Raw genomic sequence first — 12,427 nt, 5'->3', positions numbered from 1 at the left:
GTGTTCGAGGATCGAGCTCGATTATTTTAAATTTTATTTTAGTAAGCGTCTGACCACATAACACATAAGAATTCTTATGTGTTATGTCAATAACACCTCTACTGTCTTTGAGTGGGTGTTGGTTATCTGCGTCTGACGTCGGTGGGGACTGTATCTCTTGCGGAAAAACTTTAAAAAATATTGTGTAAAACCCGCATATATTGGTAATTACATTGAAAATTAAAGCGTTGTTCTTATTAAAGTAAAATATGAACTCTAATAAAAATAGACATTGTAAACATTATAAAAAAAAACAGAAAATAAAACTGAATAATAAACCTAAATAATTCTTTAAATGAAAGGCTCAAAATACCTCCTTCTTTAGCTAAACAAAAGGTTAGCCTATCGTAAAAGCTGTTTCTTGCTTCTAAAAGAGTTTGAGGTTAAATGGAATTGGCAGATTCAACAATGTTGTTTCTTAACTCCTCTAAATTCGTTGGCCTAATATTATGGTGTTTATAAATAATTTCCTTAACCTATAACCCCAAAAATAAAAGTCATTTGGTGACAAATCGGGAGATCTTGGAGGCCATTTAATATCGCCAGTCCCACTAACAAGGCGGTTAGGAAAAGTATTTGTTAAAAATTCTTTTACTCTAATCGCATTATGAGCAGGACAGCCATCTTGTTGAAAATAGACTGATCCCAGGTCTATATCAGAGAGGAGTTGAACGGCAGGAAGAACTTGGTTTTGTAGCAACTCAAGGTATTTTTACGGCATTCAAAGTACTATCAATGAAAAATGGCCCAATAATATGGTCGCCCAAAATACCAGCCCAAACGTTCAACTTTTGAGGGTACTGAGTACGGAGGAATTGAAAAATATTGATTCGTACTGAGTACGAAACTGTGCTCGTTTTTCTGAGACCAGTAACAAACAATGAAAGGATTGTGTTTACCATGCAATGGAAAAGAGGACTCATCTGAAAACAAAATATTTTCTAAGAAATTTTAATTTTCATGTGCCTTTTCCATTATGGTTTCACAAAATGCCATTTTTCGCCACTGGTCTTCAGGAAAACACCTCACGAGTTTTGGAATTTTAAAATATCCATGTTTTTTTTTCAAATACTAGTCACAGTTTTATGGTGCATACCGAATTCCTCTCCAACACTTCTGCTCGATCGTGTGGAATCCAAAACTAAAGCACTACAAACCATTTCTTCTCGTCGTTATCGCCTGGACCCTTTCAATAGGTGATTCTTGAGCTTTAATGTGACAATTTCTACATTCTTGAAGGCAAAAAGATGTCTTAAAATTTGACACATTTAAAATAGTTTTAGCACAAGGAATCGGTATACTTTTAAAATTTACTGAGAATAAACCCCTGCATTGTACTGCCGAATTGCCTGCATAAAACCATTTCATCAATTGAACTTTTTCGGAAGGGGTATAAACCATAATGATAAATATTTAAAAAAATTAAAATAGCGCTTTAAGATTCAACAGTGCAGTATGCAATCACATAGCAAAATGAAGTCTGCTGATTGTGCCGTGCCCAAAAATAGCAAATCAGCGCCGCTTATCAACTAAAGAGTAAGCGAGAAGCGGGGTTGCTATTTATAATGCCTATGCGTAGTCTCGTATTCGCCAACCTGTATATATTAATGGACACTATTTCTGTTTTGTCTAATGCGATACATTCACTGCAATCAAGAAACAAGTTTAGACCAATAACTCAGAAGGGTCTATTTTTAGTGGGTCTCGGTAAGAGCCTTTTTTGCTTCGCCGACTTACTGAGAATGTTTCTTGCCGAGCATTGAGATTAGCCTACTTTGCCATCTTCCACTAGCAGCTATCTTATGCTATTCTTGTGTGGGACCATGCTGCAAATACCCATCTATTTGGCTTTAAAAGAAAGCTGTTAGAATAATCGGTGGCTTAGGATATGGATGGAGATAATTGCAGGAACCAGTTTAAAATGCTGCGAATACGTATGCTTGTATATTTACATACTTCAATTTATTTTGTAAAAATGTTTTCGAATGAAGAAAATTGGATATGCTAGTTTTTTTACATTTTAGGGTATCGAAATTGTTATAACGCGAAGCAGATGTATTTGAATAAATATCCCGAAAGACGGCAGAAGAACCTTCAGTAAGTTAGAATGCAATCTGAAAGAATACAATGCGTTTAAGAAACTTATGCGTTCCCGACAAAAACCAAGTAACGAAGACAAAGTGACAAACGTATTAGTAGCTGTTACGAAGAACCCTCCTATTTCAACACGGGAAATTGAAAATAATTTAGGCGTAAACAAATCCACGGCGAAATTCGTTTAAAAAAATACATGTTTCATCCGTATAAATACCGACCTTGTCAAGGACTTAGACCCGGCGATGCAGAGAGGCGTCGAACATTTTGCAAGTGATACAGGAGAAAATGTCAAGATACTGACGATTTTCCTAAGGAGATCATCTGGTCTGATGAGAGCATGGTAATGAAAAATTGAATTTTCAATAGAAGAAATCACCATTATTGGGCCACAGAAACTTCTCGTTTGGTGAAAGAAGTACACCAGGTGCGTTTTGGATTTAATATGTGGGCTGGTATTGTGGAAAGAAGAGTTTTAGACCATTTCATTTACTACCATAATTTAATTTAATTCCGAACTATATATGCAATGTTTTGAATTACTGCAAAACGATTGAGAGAAAGCTTTAGATATTGTTCCTCTTGCAGAAATTCGAAACCATTGGTTTCAACAAGATGGAGCACCTACTCATAATGCCAGAGTAGTTAGTAATATAAATAATAGATAATATAATTATTATTATGACAATATATAAATAGAATAGAAAATATCTATCAACTAGATTACCAAGAAGACATATCAGCACATATTTCAGAAGGCCCTGGTCAGCACGTTCCCCCGATATTACTTCCTTAAATTTCTTTCTTTTAAGATATATTGAAAATTACGTTTACAAAAACAACTTTGAAACCGAAGAAGAACGAAGATTAGTGTTTGAGTCTTTTGACAGTATAACTAACAATAATGTATTGGAATCTATGATAAGGAGATGCTATTTATGCTTAGAAAATGAAAGAAATCTTTTTGAACATCTATTATGATTCTTTTATTTTGTACTTTTTTATTGTTTATTTATTATTATTGTGTGTTATGTATGGTTATTGTTTCTTAACGTTGTCGAATTGATTTATTAGCCAGCATTAAATTAGTTATATTGAATATGCCTTAGATTGATTTTTTATAATATTATTCTAAATATTTTAGGCACGAGAAGATAAAAAGCAAAGATTCGTATCGTATTCGTGAGTTTGCCCGCGTTACGCAAACGGTCATTTCTTGGTTATTTCGTAATTTCATTTCGTCGTTAAACAATTTTATAAATTAATTTTTGTTGTTTAGCTTATTCATTATTATTCTACGTTTAATGTGAATAAGATTATAAATTCATTTTCAAGTTCATATTCTTTTAATTTTCGGGTGAATAATAAGAAATTATGACAGGAAGTTATACAGACTCTAAATATGAAAGTGGCGCTCCAGGACCATCAACAAGAAATTACGTACGGAAATTGTGCATAAATATACATATGAATGGAGCTAAAGAAGTTTTATTTACGTCGTGTGGTCTCAATCGCACTAATTTTTTTTGTTAAAGTTACGATGTTTGTCATATCTTTTTTTGTATTAACAGTAAAAGCTGCAACATTAAAATCAATACTTATTTTAAAGCTCAATAATATATTTTATTGCAAAAAAAAGTCTTTAAGATATTACTGTTGTAAATAAGATGTCTTTAAGACTTTTTAAAGGTATCTCTATGATATGTGAGGTATCTCCATTAATTATATTTGACCTCGTCTCGTAAATAATGATATATGTAGTCCCCCCATTCCTATACTAACCGCCACAAATTTTAAAGCAAAATCGCCCATCATAGCCCATCCCTAGTACCCTGTCGTCACCCGCACTCTTCACGGAAATATCATTCTCTATTTTTGTGCCGACCGCTACGCTTATCGTTTTAAGACGGTAGACAAAACTGAAGTTTTAAGTGCGTTTTTATTTGTGTTTTGAATAGTTTTGTGGGTGATTTGATATCATCTAACAATATGGGGAAACATTCAAAGAAAAGGCAAAAGGAAAACAGTAGCAGCTCTTCAGAAGACGAATATACCCTAAGGAAGAAATACAGGCGTATACATAAACGTCTTGAAGATCTTGAGAGGCAAGAAAAATCGAACAAAAGTAAAACTTACGCCGTTCGTTCGCCTGCGTCACGAAGACGTTCACGCTCACCTGATTTGATATCAAGAGCGGATGATGTTTCTATCTCTCTTATTCCAGAGTGTGAGTCTCTGGATGACCAAGATAAAAGTTGTTTTGATAACGACTGGAACGATAAAGCCTCCTCCATTGGGTCTTTACCTATGCAGTCGAGAGGTAAACATAAAATATTTTTTGCATAGAAACGCCTGTTTATTAATTATTTCTTTTGTTTTTGAAAACAAAATTAATAATAGTTTGTTTTGAAAGCAAACAATTTTGTTTTTTACCCATGTTAAAAAAAAAAACAAAAAAAAAAGTTGTGTGCAAAAATGTTGTTGTTTTGAAAATGGCAAATAAAAACAGCAAAATATTATACATAGTTCTTTTTTCTCTGTACTCTAATACTGTGTTTTGAGAACATAACATGAGAATAAAATGCAATGTATAATATTTCATCTTTATTTTAAAATAAAATTTGATTTTTTATTTTTTTTTTAATTTTTGAGTGGTTATTTTCAGATAACCAAGAGAACAATAATAATCAAAATAACACCTCTGAACTGTTAGATTCAGACTTGAATGCAACAGTTTTGTCCATATTGGGCTATGATTTAGCACCAAAAAGAAATATTAGTCCTCCATTTCAAAAGGAAGTAGCTTTAAGTTGGGAGGACATGCTGAAAAAAGGATTATTAGAGGATGAAAGGGTTTCACTTATGAATAAATATACCCCTCCAGAAAATTGCCCCTTGTTGGAGGCTCCTAAGGTCAATCAGGAGGTTCTTAAGGTCATGAGGGATGTTATAGCTCGGAGGGATAAAAAGATCAGTGAGCTTCAAAATCAGGTGGGATCTGCATTATCGGCTTTGGGGCAAGCATTGACTAATCTTCTTAAAGATATCGAAAAAGAAGATAATAGAGTTGCCATCCAGCTTGTTAATGATGCTGCTCGTCTTCTGTTGGATTTCCATCAAAAGCAATCTAAGTCCAGACGAGAACTAATTTGTTTAGATTTGAAGAATGAAGTGGGAGAGACATTATCAAATGTCCAAGTGGACGGATGGCTTTTCGGAGATAACCTCGGTGAGAGACTAAAAGCCTCGAAGGAGATGGAGAGATCTGGTTTAGAATTAAAAGCGACAAAACCAAAAGCCTTTAAAAAACCATCCTCATTTACAACACCAAAAAATTTAAACTCCAGGCGTCCACCTCGTTATCAAGGGGAATCACAGGGTGGACAGAGACCGCAGACACAGAACCCCGGATCAGCCAGACGACATATGAAACCCTACCCGAGAAATCAGGAGGGGAGGAGTGCCAGGAACGAGGCCAGGAAGGAAAACCTAAGAAGCAAGACTCTCAGGGAAAGATATTAACAATTTCTCAGGTAGGCTCAATGTGCATTGCAGGCAGACTAAAAAATTTTTATCTTAACTGGACAAAAATCACTAATGATAAGAAACTTCTTTCTTATGTCTCAGGATTTAAAATTCCTTTTATATGCACACCATCTCAAAAGTTTGTTCCAAAAGAACCCTTACGTTCTGACAAGGATTGTAATGTATTAATGAATTCCATTTATACATTAATAACTTCAGGTGCTATATGTGCAGTAGAACCTTGTAAAGGTCAGTTTATTTCCAATGTTTTTTCTGTGCCTAAGCATGATGGTTCATTTAGGCTAGTTATTAATTTAAAGAATTTAAATAGGTTCATAAAAACAAACCATTTTAAATTGGAAGACCAAAAAACAGTGGCGCGCATTTTACAACCAAAAAATTTTTTAGCAAAACTGGATCTGAAGGATGCTTATTTTCTAGTCCCGATCACTAGATCTGATAGAAAATATCTAAGGTTTAAATTTCTGGGCATTATCTATGAGTTCACTTGCCTTCCTTTTGGTCTGAATTGTGCTCCACTAGTTTTCACTAAACTTTTAAAGCCAGTGCTGGCCTGTTTAAGAAAACAACAATTAATGTCAGTAGTTTATCTGGATGATTTTCTTTTGATTGGAAAAACTCATGAGGATTGTGTAAATAATGTTAATTTAACAATTAAAATTTTAGAAAAACTGGGTTTTCTTATAAATTATAATAAAAGTGCATTGCATCCTTCACATAAATGTCAATATCTAGGTTTTGTGTATGATACTGTCAATATGACAATTTCTCTACCGAGAGAGAAGATATCTGCCCTTATTATTTTTATAAAACACTTCAAAAAATTAAAAACCTGTAACATCAGACAATTTGCTAAGTTGACAGGAAAACTTGTTTCAATTTGCCCTGCAATTCGTTATGGTTAGTTACACTTAAAACCATTTGAAAGAATTAAATTTTTAGCCCTCGAAAAGTCAAATAATGATTATAAAAAATTGATGGCTGTAAATACATTAAAAATCCCTACTTTTCAATTAGAAATTTTTTCAGACGCTTCCTTAACAGGCTGGGGGGCACATTGTTTAGGTGTTTCTTCTCACAGATACTGGTCTCAGGAAGAAAAAATTATGCATATTAATTATTTAGAACTTATGGCTGCTTTCTTCGCTATCAAGTGTTTTGCTACTAATCTTAAAAAATGTAATATCTTATTACGCATTGATAACACCACTGCCATGGCCTTTATTAACAAGATGGGGGGTGTACGTTTCAAAAACCTTAATAAATTGTGTTACAAAATTTGGCAGTGGTGCGAGAAGAGACAATTATTTATCTTTGCTTCTTATATTAAATCCTCAGATAACATAGAAGCTGACTTGGCTTCTCGGCATTTAAGTCCAGAAACAGAATGGGAACTAAATAATATTTATTATAACCAAATAGTTGATGCTTTTCATAAGCCTGATATAGACTTGTTTGCAAGCAGAATTAATTCCAAATGCCGTAAGTTTGTCTCTTGGTATAAAGATCCAGAAGCATTGTTTGTAGATGCTTTCACAATAAATTGGACCAAATTAGATTTCTATGCTTTCCCTCCTTTTTCTATGATTTCTAGGACATTACAAAAGATTGTTAATGATGAGGCCACTGGCATAGTGGTAGTACCTCAGTGGCCAACACAGCCATGGTACCCATTATTCTTTTCATTGTTAACTAAAGAACCAATTACCTTAAATCCAAATAAAAATTTGCTGCTTTCTGTTGATAGATCTACTCCTCATCCACTATGGAGCCATCTTACCCTGGTAGTAGGAATATTATCAGGGAAGCCCTTCGACTAGGACAAATTCCAGAATCGGCATATGAAATCTGTTAAGCGTCAGTGAGATCATCCACTTTAAAACAATATAACTCTGGATTAAAAGCTTGGTGGATTTTTTGTACTACTAATAAAATTAGCCTATTTTCACCTTCTATACCAGATGTTTTAAAGTTTCTATGTATCCATTTTGAAAAAGGGGCTTCTTATGGAACATTGAACTCTTATCGTTCAGCTATAGCTCAGGTCTTAGGCCCTAGCATAGCTCAGGATTTTAGAGTAAAAAGATTTTTTCAGGGAGTTTATCAATTAAGGCCTAGTAAACCCAAATATACTAATACTTGGGACCCAAGCATCGTCCTAAATTTTGTTAAAAAATTAAACAATGATCATATTACTTTAGAATATCTTACATATAAGTTAGCTATTCTTTTAGCTCTCACTACTGGTCAAAGGGTTCAAACTTTGTCCTTAATTGATACTAAAAATATATTTCAATCAGAAAAAGGTGTAGAAATTAAAATTACAGACAAAATAAAAACTTCTGGTAAAAATGCTTTTCAACCTATATTAACTTTACCATTTTATAAAGAGGATATTTCTGTTTGTGTTGCCACTACACTTATATGTTATTTAGGGAGAACTAAAGTTTTTCGATCCAATGATGTCAAATATAGTAAACTTTTGTTAACTTTTAAAAAACCAATTCATAATGCTACAGCCCAAACCATCTCTAGATGGATCAAAAAGCTAATGAAGGAATCTGGAGTAGATATAACAGAATTTACTCCTCACACTACTCGGCATGCTTCAACATCAGCCGCTTTTAAAAAAGGCATTACTTTTGACACCATTCGATCGGCGGCTGGTTGGTCTGCGAATTCAAAAACTTTCGCAGTTTTTTATAACAGACCCATAAAAAAATTTATCTTCTTTTGCTCAGGCAGTACTGAGTTCTTAAGTATAAAATGTATATTTCTTATATATAATATATTCTTCATACAATATAGATTTAAGTAATTTATATGATATAAGTTTATTATTACATGTTTTGTTGTTGCAATTAGTTTTTTAGCGTTGTTTCTCTAATACTTAATCTATTTTTTTTTTGTTGAAATCATGAGTTCATGATATTTCTTACTACCTTACTGGTGAGAGTTTTTAATATACTCTGGGATTTATTTCAAAATGTTGGTTTCTTTAAACATCTACATATATCATTATTTACGAGACGAGGTCAAATATAATTAATAGATCAAACGAACTTACCTTAAGTGAAGTTCGATCCTAATTATATTTGACCTCGTCGAAGTAAATAAGTCCCACCCAAAGGTAATCTGTATCCTCACCCAAGAAAAATTATATAAATTTTTCTTCCAACTTTTTTGAAATAAAATAGGTCTTTAAAAAGAATGATATTTCCGTGAAGAGTGCGGGTGACGACAGGGTACTAGGGATGGGCTATGATGGGCGATTTTGCTTTAAAATTTGTGGCGGTTAGTATAGGAATGGGGGGACTACATATATCATTATTTACTTCGACGAGGTCAAATATAATTAGGATCGAACTTCACTTAAGGTAAGTTCGTTTGATCTATTAATTTTTTGTTTCATAATTATTTGGATATTCAAAGTAAATTTTTTGAACATCCTGTAATATATAGATGAGACAAAGTTTGCGTCATCCATTGGATGACTTCTAGAAGTCCATTGGACATGCTATTTTTATATATTATGTCATATACAGGGTGTTCATTTGAAAACTTCCCACCACGGATTTATCGAAAACCACTGTTTAAAAAAAAAACGCCGAAATACTTCAAAAGGTTTGTCAAGGGGGACAACTTTCTAACCTAAAATTACTTCACCCCCTTTCATCCTCTGCCCTCCAGGGTCATCCCCTTCAAAATTTTAAATGGCAAGGGGTATCGAGTAATAGCTTGTTTAAAAGGTCTTTCAAAGTCTTTTATTTTGACGTTTGATTTTTTTAAATCGGTCGATTCGTTTTCGATAAAATTAGAAAAATCTTTTTTTATCTTAATTTGTTTAGATAGAAAATAAAAACATGAAAATATCAGTTTTTATTTCAATAAGTGTTCAACATGTTGCCCGTTTAGGGTTTGCCAAATCTACAATTCGTTTATAATTTAAAACGAAAACTACCAACTTAAACAGCAATTCCGAAGATTAGACATGAAAAAAAAATTATAACAGCCTGAATTTTTTTCCGCATTCTTTTCATCAACACAGATATCCTGGGTGAACTGTATTTATTGTTATACCTGCTTAGTTATTTATAGTTGCTATTGTTGCTAAGGAAAATAAAGAATTTATTTGTTGAATTGAAGATTTTATATCCAAAATGGTTTAAACACTAGCCGAAAGAGTGGAAATTATTCTAATTTAGAATTATTCTGAGATTCTTGAGAATGATTCTAATTGGTGTCCAAAATCAATGTGCTCGGCAAACTGCCGTCACGTTTAACGCCAGACATCCGGAGAAGATAACTTCGCATAGGTATGTTTTGGACCTTGTTACTAAGTTTACTGAAACTGAATCTGTTGCAAATAAAAAACGTGATCATCGGCGAATTTTGGATGAAGCCGCTCAAGTTGAAGTTTTGGGTCATTTTGGAATAAATCCTAATACTTCATTACGCAAAATTGTTACTGCCACTGGTATTTCATTAGGCTTTGTTCACACAGTTACCAAACTTCATAAATTTCATCCATTCAAAATGAAAATATTGCAAGAGTTAACCGAAGACGATTTCGATAGGCGAATTGAGTTTTGTGAAAAAATGACTGAAGCGATTAATAATAATACTATTCATGTAAAGAATATCTGCTTCAGCGATGAATGCACATTTTATCTAAATAGATTTGTTAATAAGCATATAACTGTAGATATTGGAGCAATGAAAATCCTCATGCATTTGTAGAAGGGCATACCCAGTACCCTCAAAAAATTAATGTATGGGCAGGCATTTTAGGAAATAAAGTGATTGGGCCATTATTTATTAACGGAAATTTAAATGGAGATATTTATTTGGATATGTTGGAAAATACCATCAATCCGCTTATCACTGAATCCATTGAAAACCAAATCGATGATGATGGAAACCCTATACTTGATGAGGCTGAAATATAGTTCCAGCAAGAATTTCCTCCTCACTATGTTCTTCCCGTTCGGCAATGGCTAGACGACGACTTTCCAGATAAATGGATAGGGCGAAGGGGGCCTATAGAATGGCCTGCTAGATCTCCTGATATAACGCCGTTGGACTTTTTTCTATGGGGTCATTTGAAATCAATTGTGTTTACTCCCCAACCTGAAAGTTTGGATGAACTTTGTCAACGCATCATCGACAGCTGCCATGATATCCCACAACATGTTTTTAAAAATGTCCGTCAGGAATTTCAACGTCGCCTATCATTGTTTGGCCAAAAACGGGCAACATTTTGAACACTTATTGAAATAAAAACTGATATTTTCATGTTTTTGTTTTCTATCAGAACAAATTAAGATAAACAAAGATTTTTCTAATTTTCTCGAAAACGAATCGACCGATTTAAAAAAATCAAACGTCAAAATAAAACACTTTGAAAGACCTTTTAAACAAGCTATTACTCGATACCCCTTGCCATTTAAAATTTTTAAGAAGATGACTCTGGGGGGCAATGGGTGAAAGGGGGTAAAGTAATTTTAGGTTAGAAAGTTGTCTCCCTTGACAAACCTTTTGACGAATTTCGGCGTTTTTTTTTAAACAGTGGTTTTCTATAAATCCGTGATGGGAAGTATTCAAATGAACACCCTGTATATATATATATTTTAATATCCCTTTGCATTGAAAAGTATTGGTTCCAAAAAGAGGAAAGCTTCGGATGTCCATAGGACACATTTAAGCTGTTTGAATGCGTGTGATGAATTTAAATACGTGCTATAATTTCATCATTTGGATTTTTTTTTAATTTGGGTGGATTTTTATCGAAAAACCATCGCATTGTAGAATTATTAGTTGTACAAAAACAGCGATAGAAAAAAAAGAAAATCAAAAATAGTAGTCATTTTACACTTACCATCATTGAGCCGGTCTCTCATAGCCGTTGATTAATTTCGATGAAAATTCTACGTTCGGGCAATGGACGATCTGGAAACCGCTGCCTGTACAATCATTGTGCAAACAAGCATTACCGCGCGCTTCTCCTTACAAAAGATGCTGTATAGTCAGCTCAGCCAATCCAAAGATTCATTTTGTTTTTGCAGTATTCTTTTTAAACAGTTAATTACTATTAAATTGTAGTGATAATAAAAAAGTAAGTTTTGGTCGAAAAAAAGTGACTGTCACTCAACTTTGTGTATGTTATCGCCTTGACACTCTTATTTGAATTTGGGTATGGTATCTCTTAAAATGGTTTTTTGCCATATCGTAAAAATACGATGTGCACTGAAACCAAACTTAACAAAATATATGGTATATATACATATAGTGCATCCGTAAACTAGCGGATAAATTCAATAAAAATGAAATGGATTGTTTCTGAAAAAAAATGCTTTTTAAATGGAAACCACGATTTTTTAATGCAGAATCATGAAGAACGCATTTTTTTACAGAGAATATGTTGCAAATGAATAGTGGTTACATAGGCAATTTTGAACGAAAAATGATGAAAAAATTTAAAATTGAAGAAATACTTATCTAAATTAAATGTAGGTATTTTGGTTTTTTAGTTGTTGTCAGTGTCAAAAAGTGAATGTATTTTGGTGCAACTATTTGAAGTATTTTTACATTTGCAAGTGGTGTTTATTCTTTTTAGGAGGCGAAACCAGTGTCATCCTGCGTTTTATTAGTAACTACACTTTATTACCTATTGTTATTGAATGAAATATGAAAAAATTAACCGAAAGAATCGAAATCTTGTGCATGACTGGTTTCGGAGATATGTCGC

The 12,427-nt window shown here is 33.3% G+C and overlaps 1 protein-coding gene across 1 annotated transcript; it reads left to right on the top strand.

The window, feature by feature from the left end:
• Positions 1-4,090: 4,090 nt before the first annotated feature.
• On the top strand, positions 4,091-8,660 carry LOC126741528 (uncharacterized). Its single transcript, XM_050447980.1, has 3 exons — positions 4,091-4,453; positions 4,799-5,666; positions 7,427-8,660. Exons 1-2 carry the CDS (start codon positions 4,123-4,125, stop codon positions 5,653-5,655), a joined length of 1,188 nt encoding a protein of 395 aa, XP_050303937.1. The 5' UTR covers positions 4,091-4,122; the 3' UTR covers positions 5,656-5,666; positions 7,427-8,660.
• The last annotated feature ends 3,767 nt before the right edge of the window (positions 8,661-12,427 follow it).

The sequence above is a fragment of the Anthonomus grandis genome, chromosome 10 (assembly GCF_022605725.1).
Source record: "Anthonomus grandis grandis chromosome 10, icAntGran1.3, whole genome shotgun sequence".
NCBI lineage: Eukaryota > Metazoa > Arthropoda > Insecta > Coleoptera > Curculionidae > Anthonomus > Anthonomus grandis.
This window is presented reverse-complemented; position numbering and strand designations above follow the sequence as displayed.

What these genes read in the sequence shown, in the direction of transcription:
- LOC126741528 (XM_050447980.1), top strand. Translation starts at nt 4,123, where the DNA reads ATGGGGAAACATTCAAAGAAAAGGCAAAAGGAAAACAGTAGCAGCTCT. An exon ending in TTTACCTATGCAGTCGAGAG is followed by an intron (nt 4,454 to 4,798) that starts GTAAACATAAAA and finishes GGTTATTTTCAG; the next exon opens with ATAACCAAGAGAACAATAAT.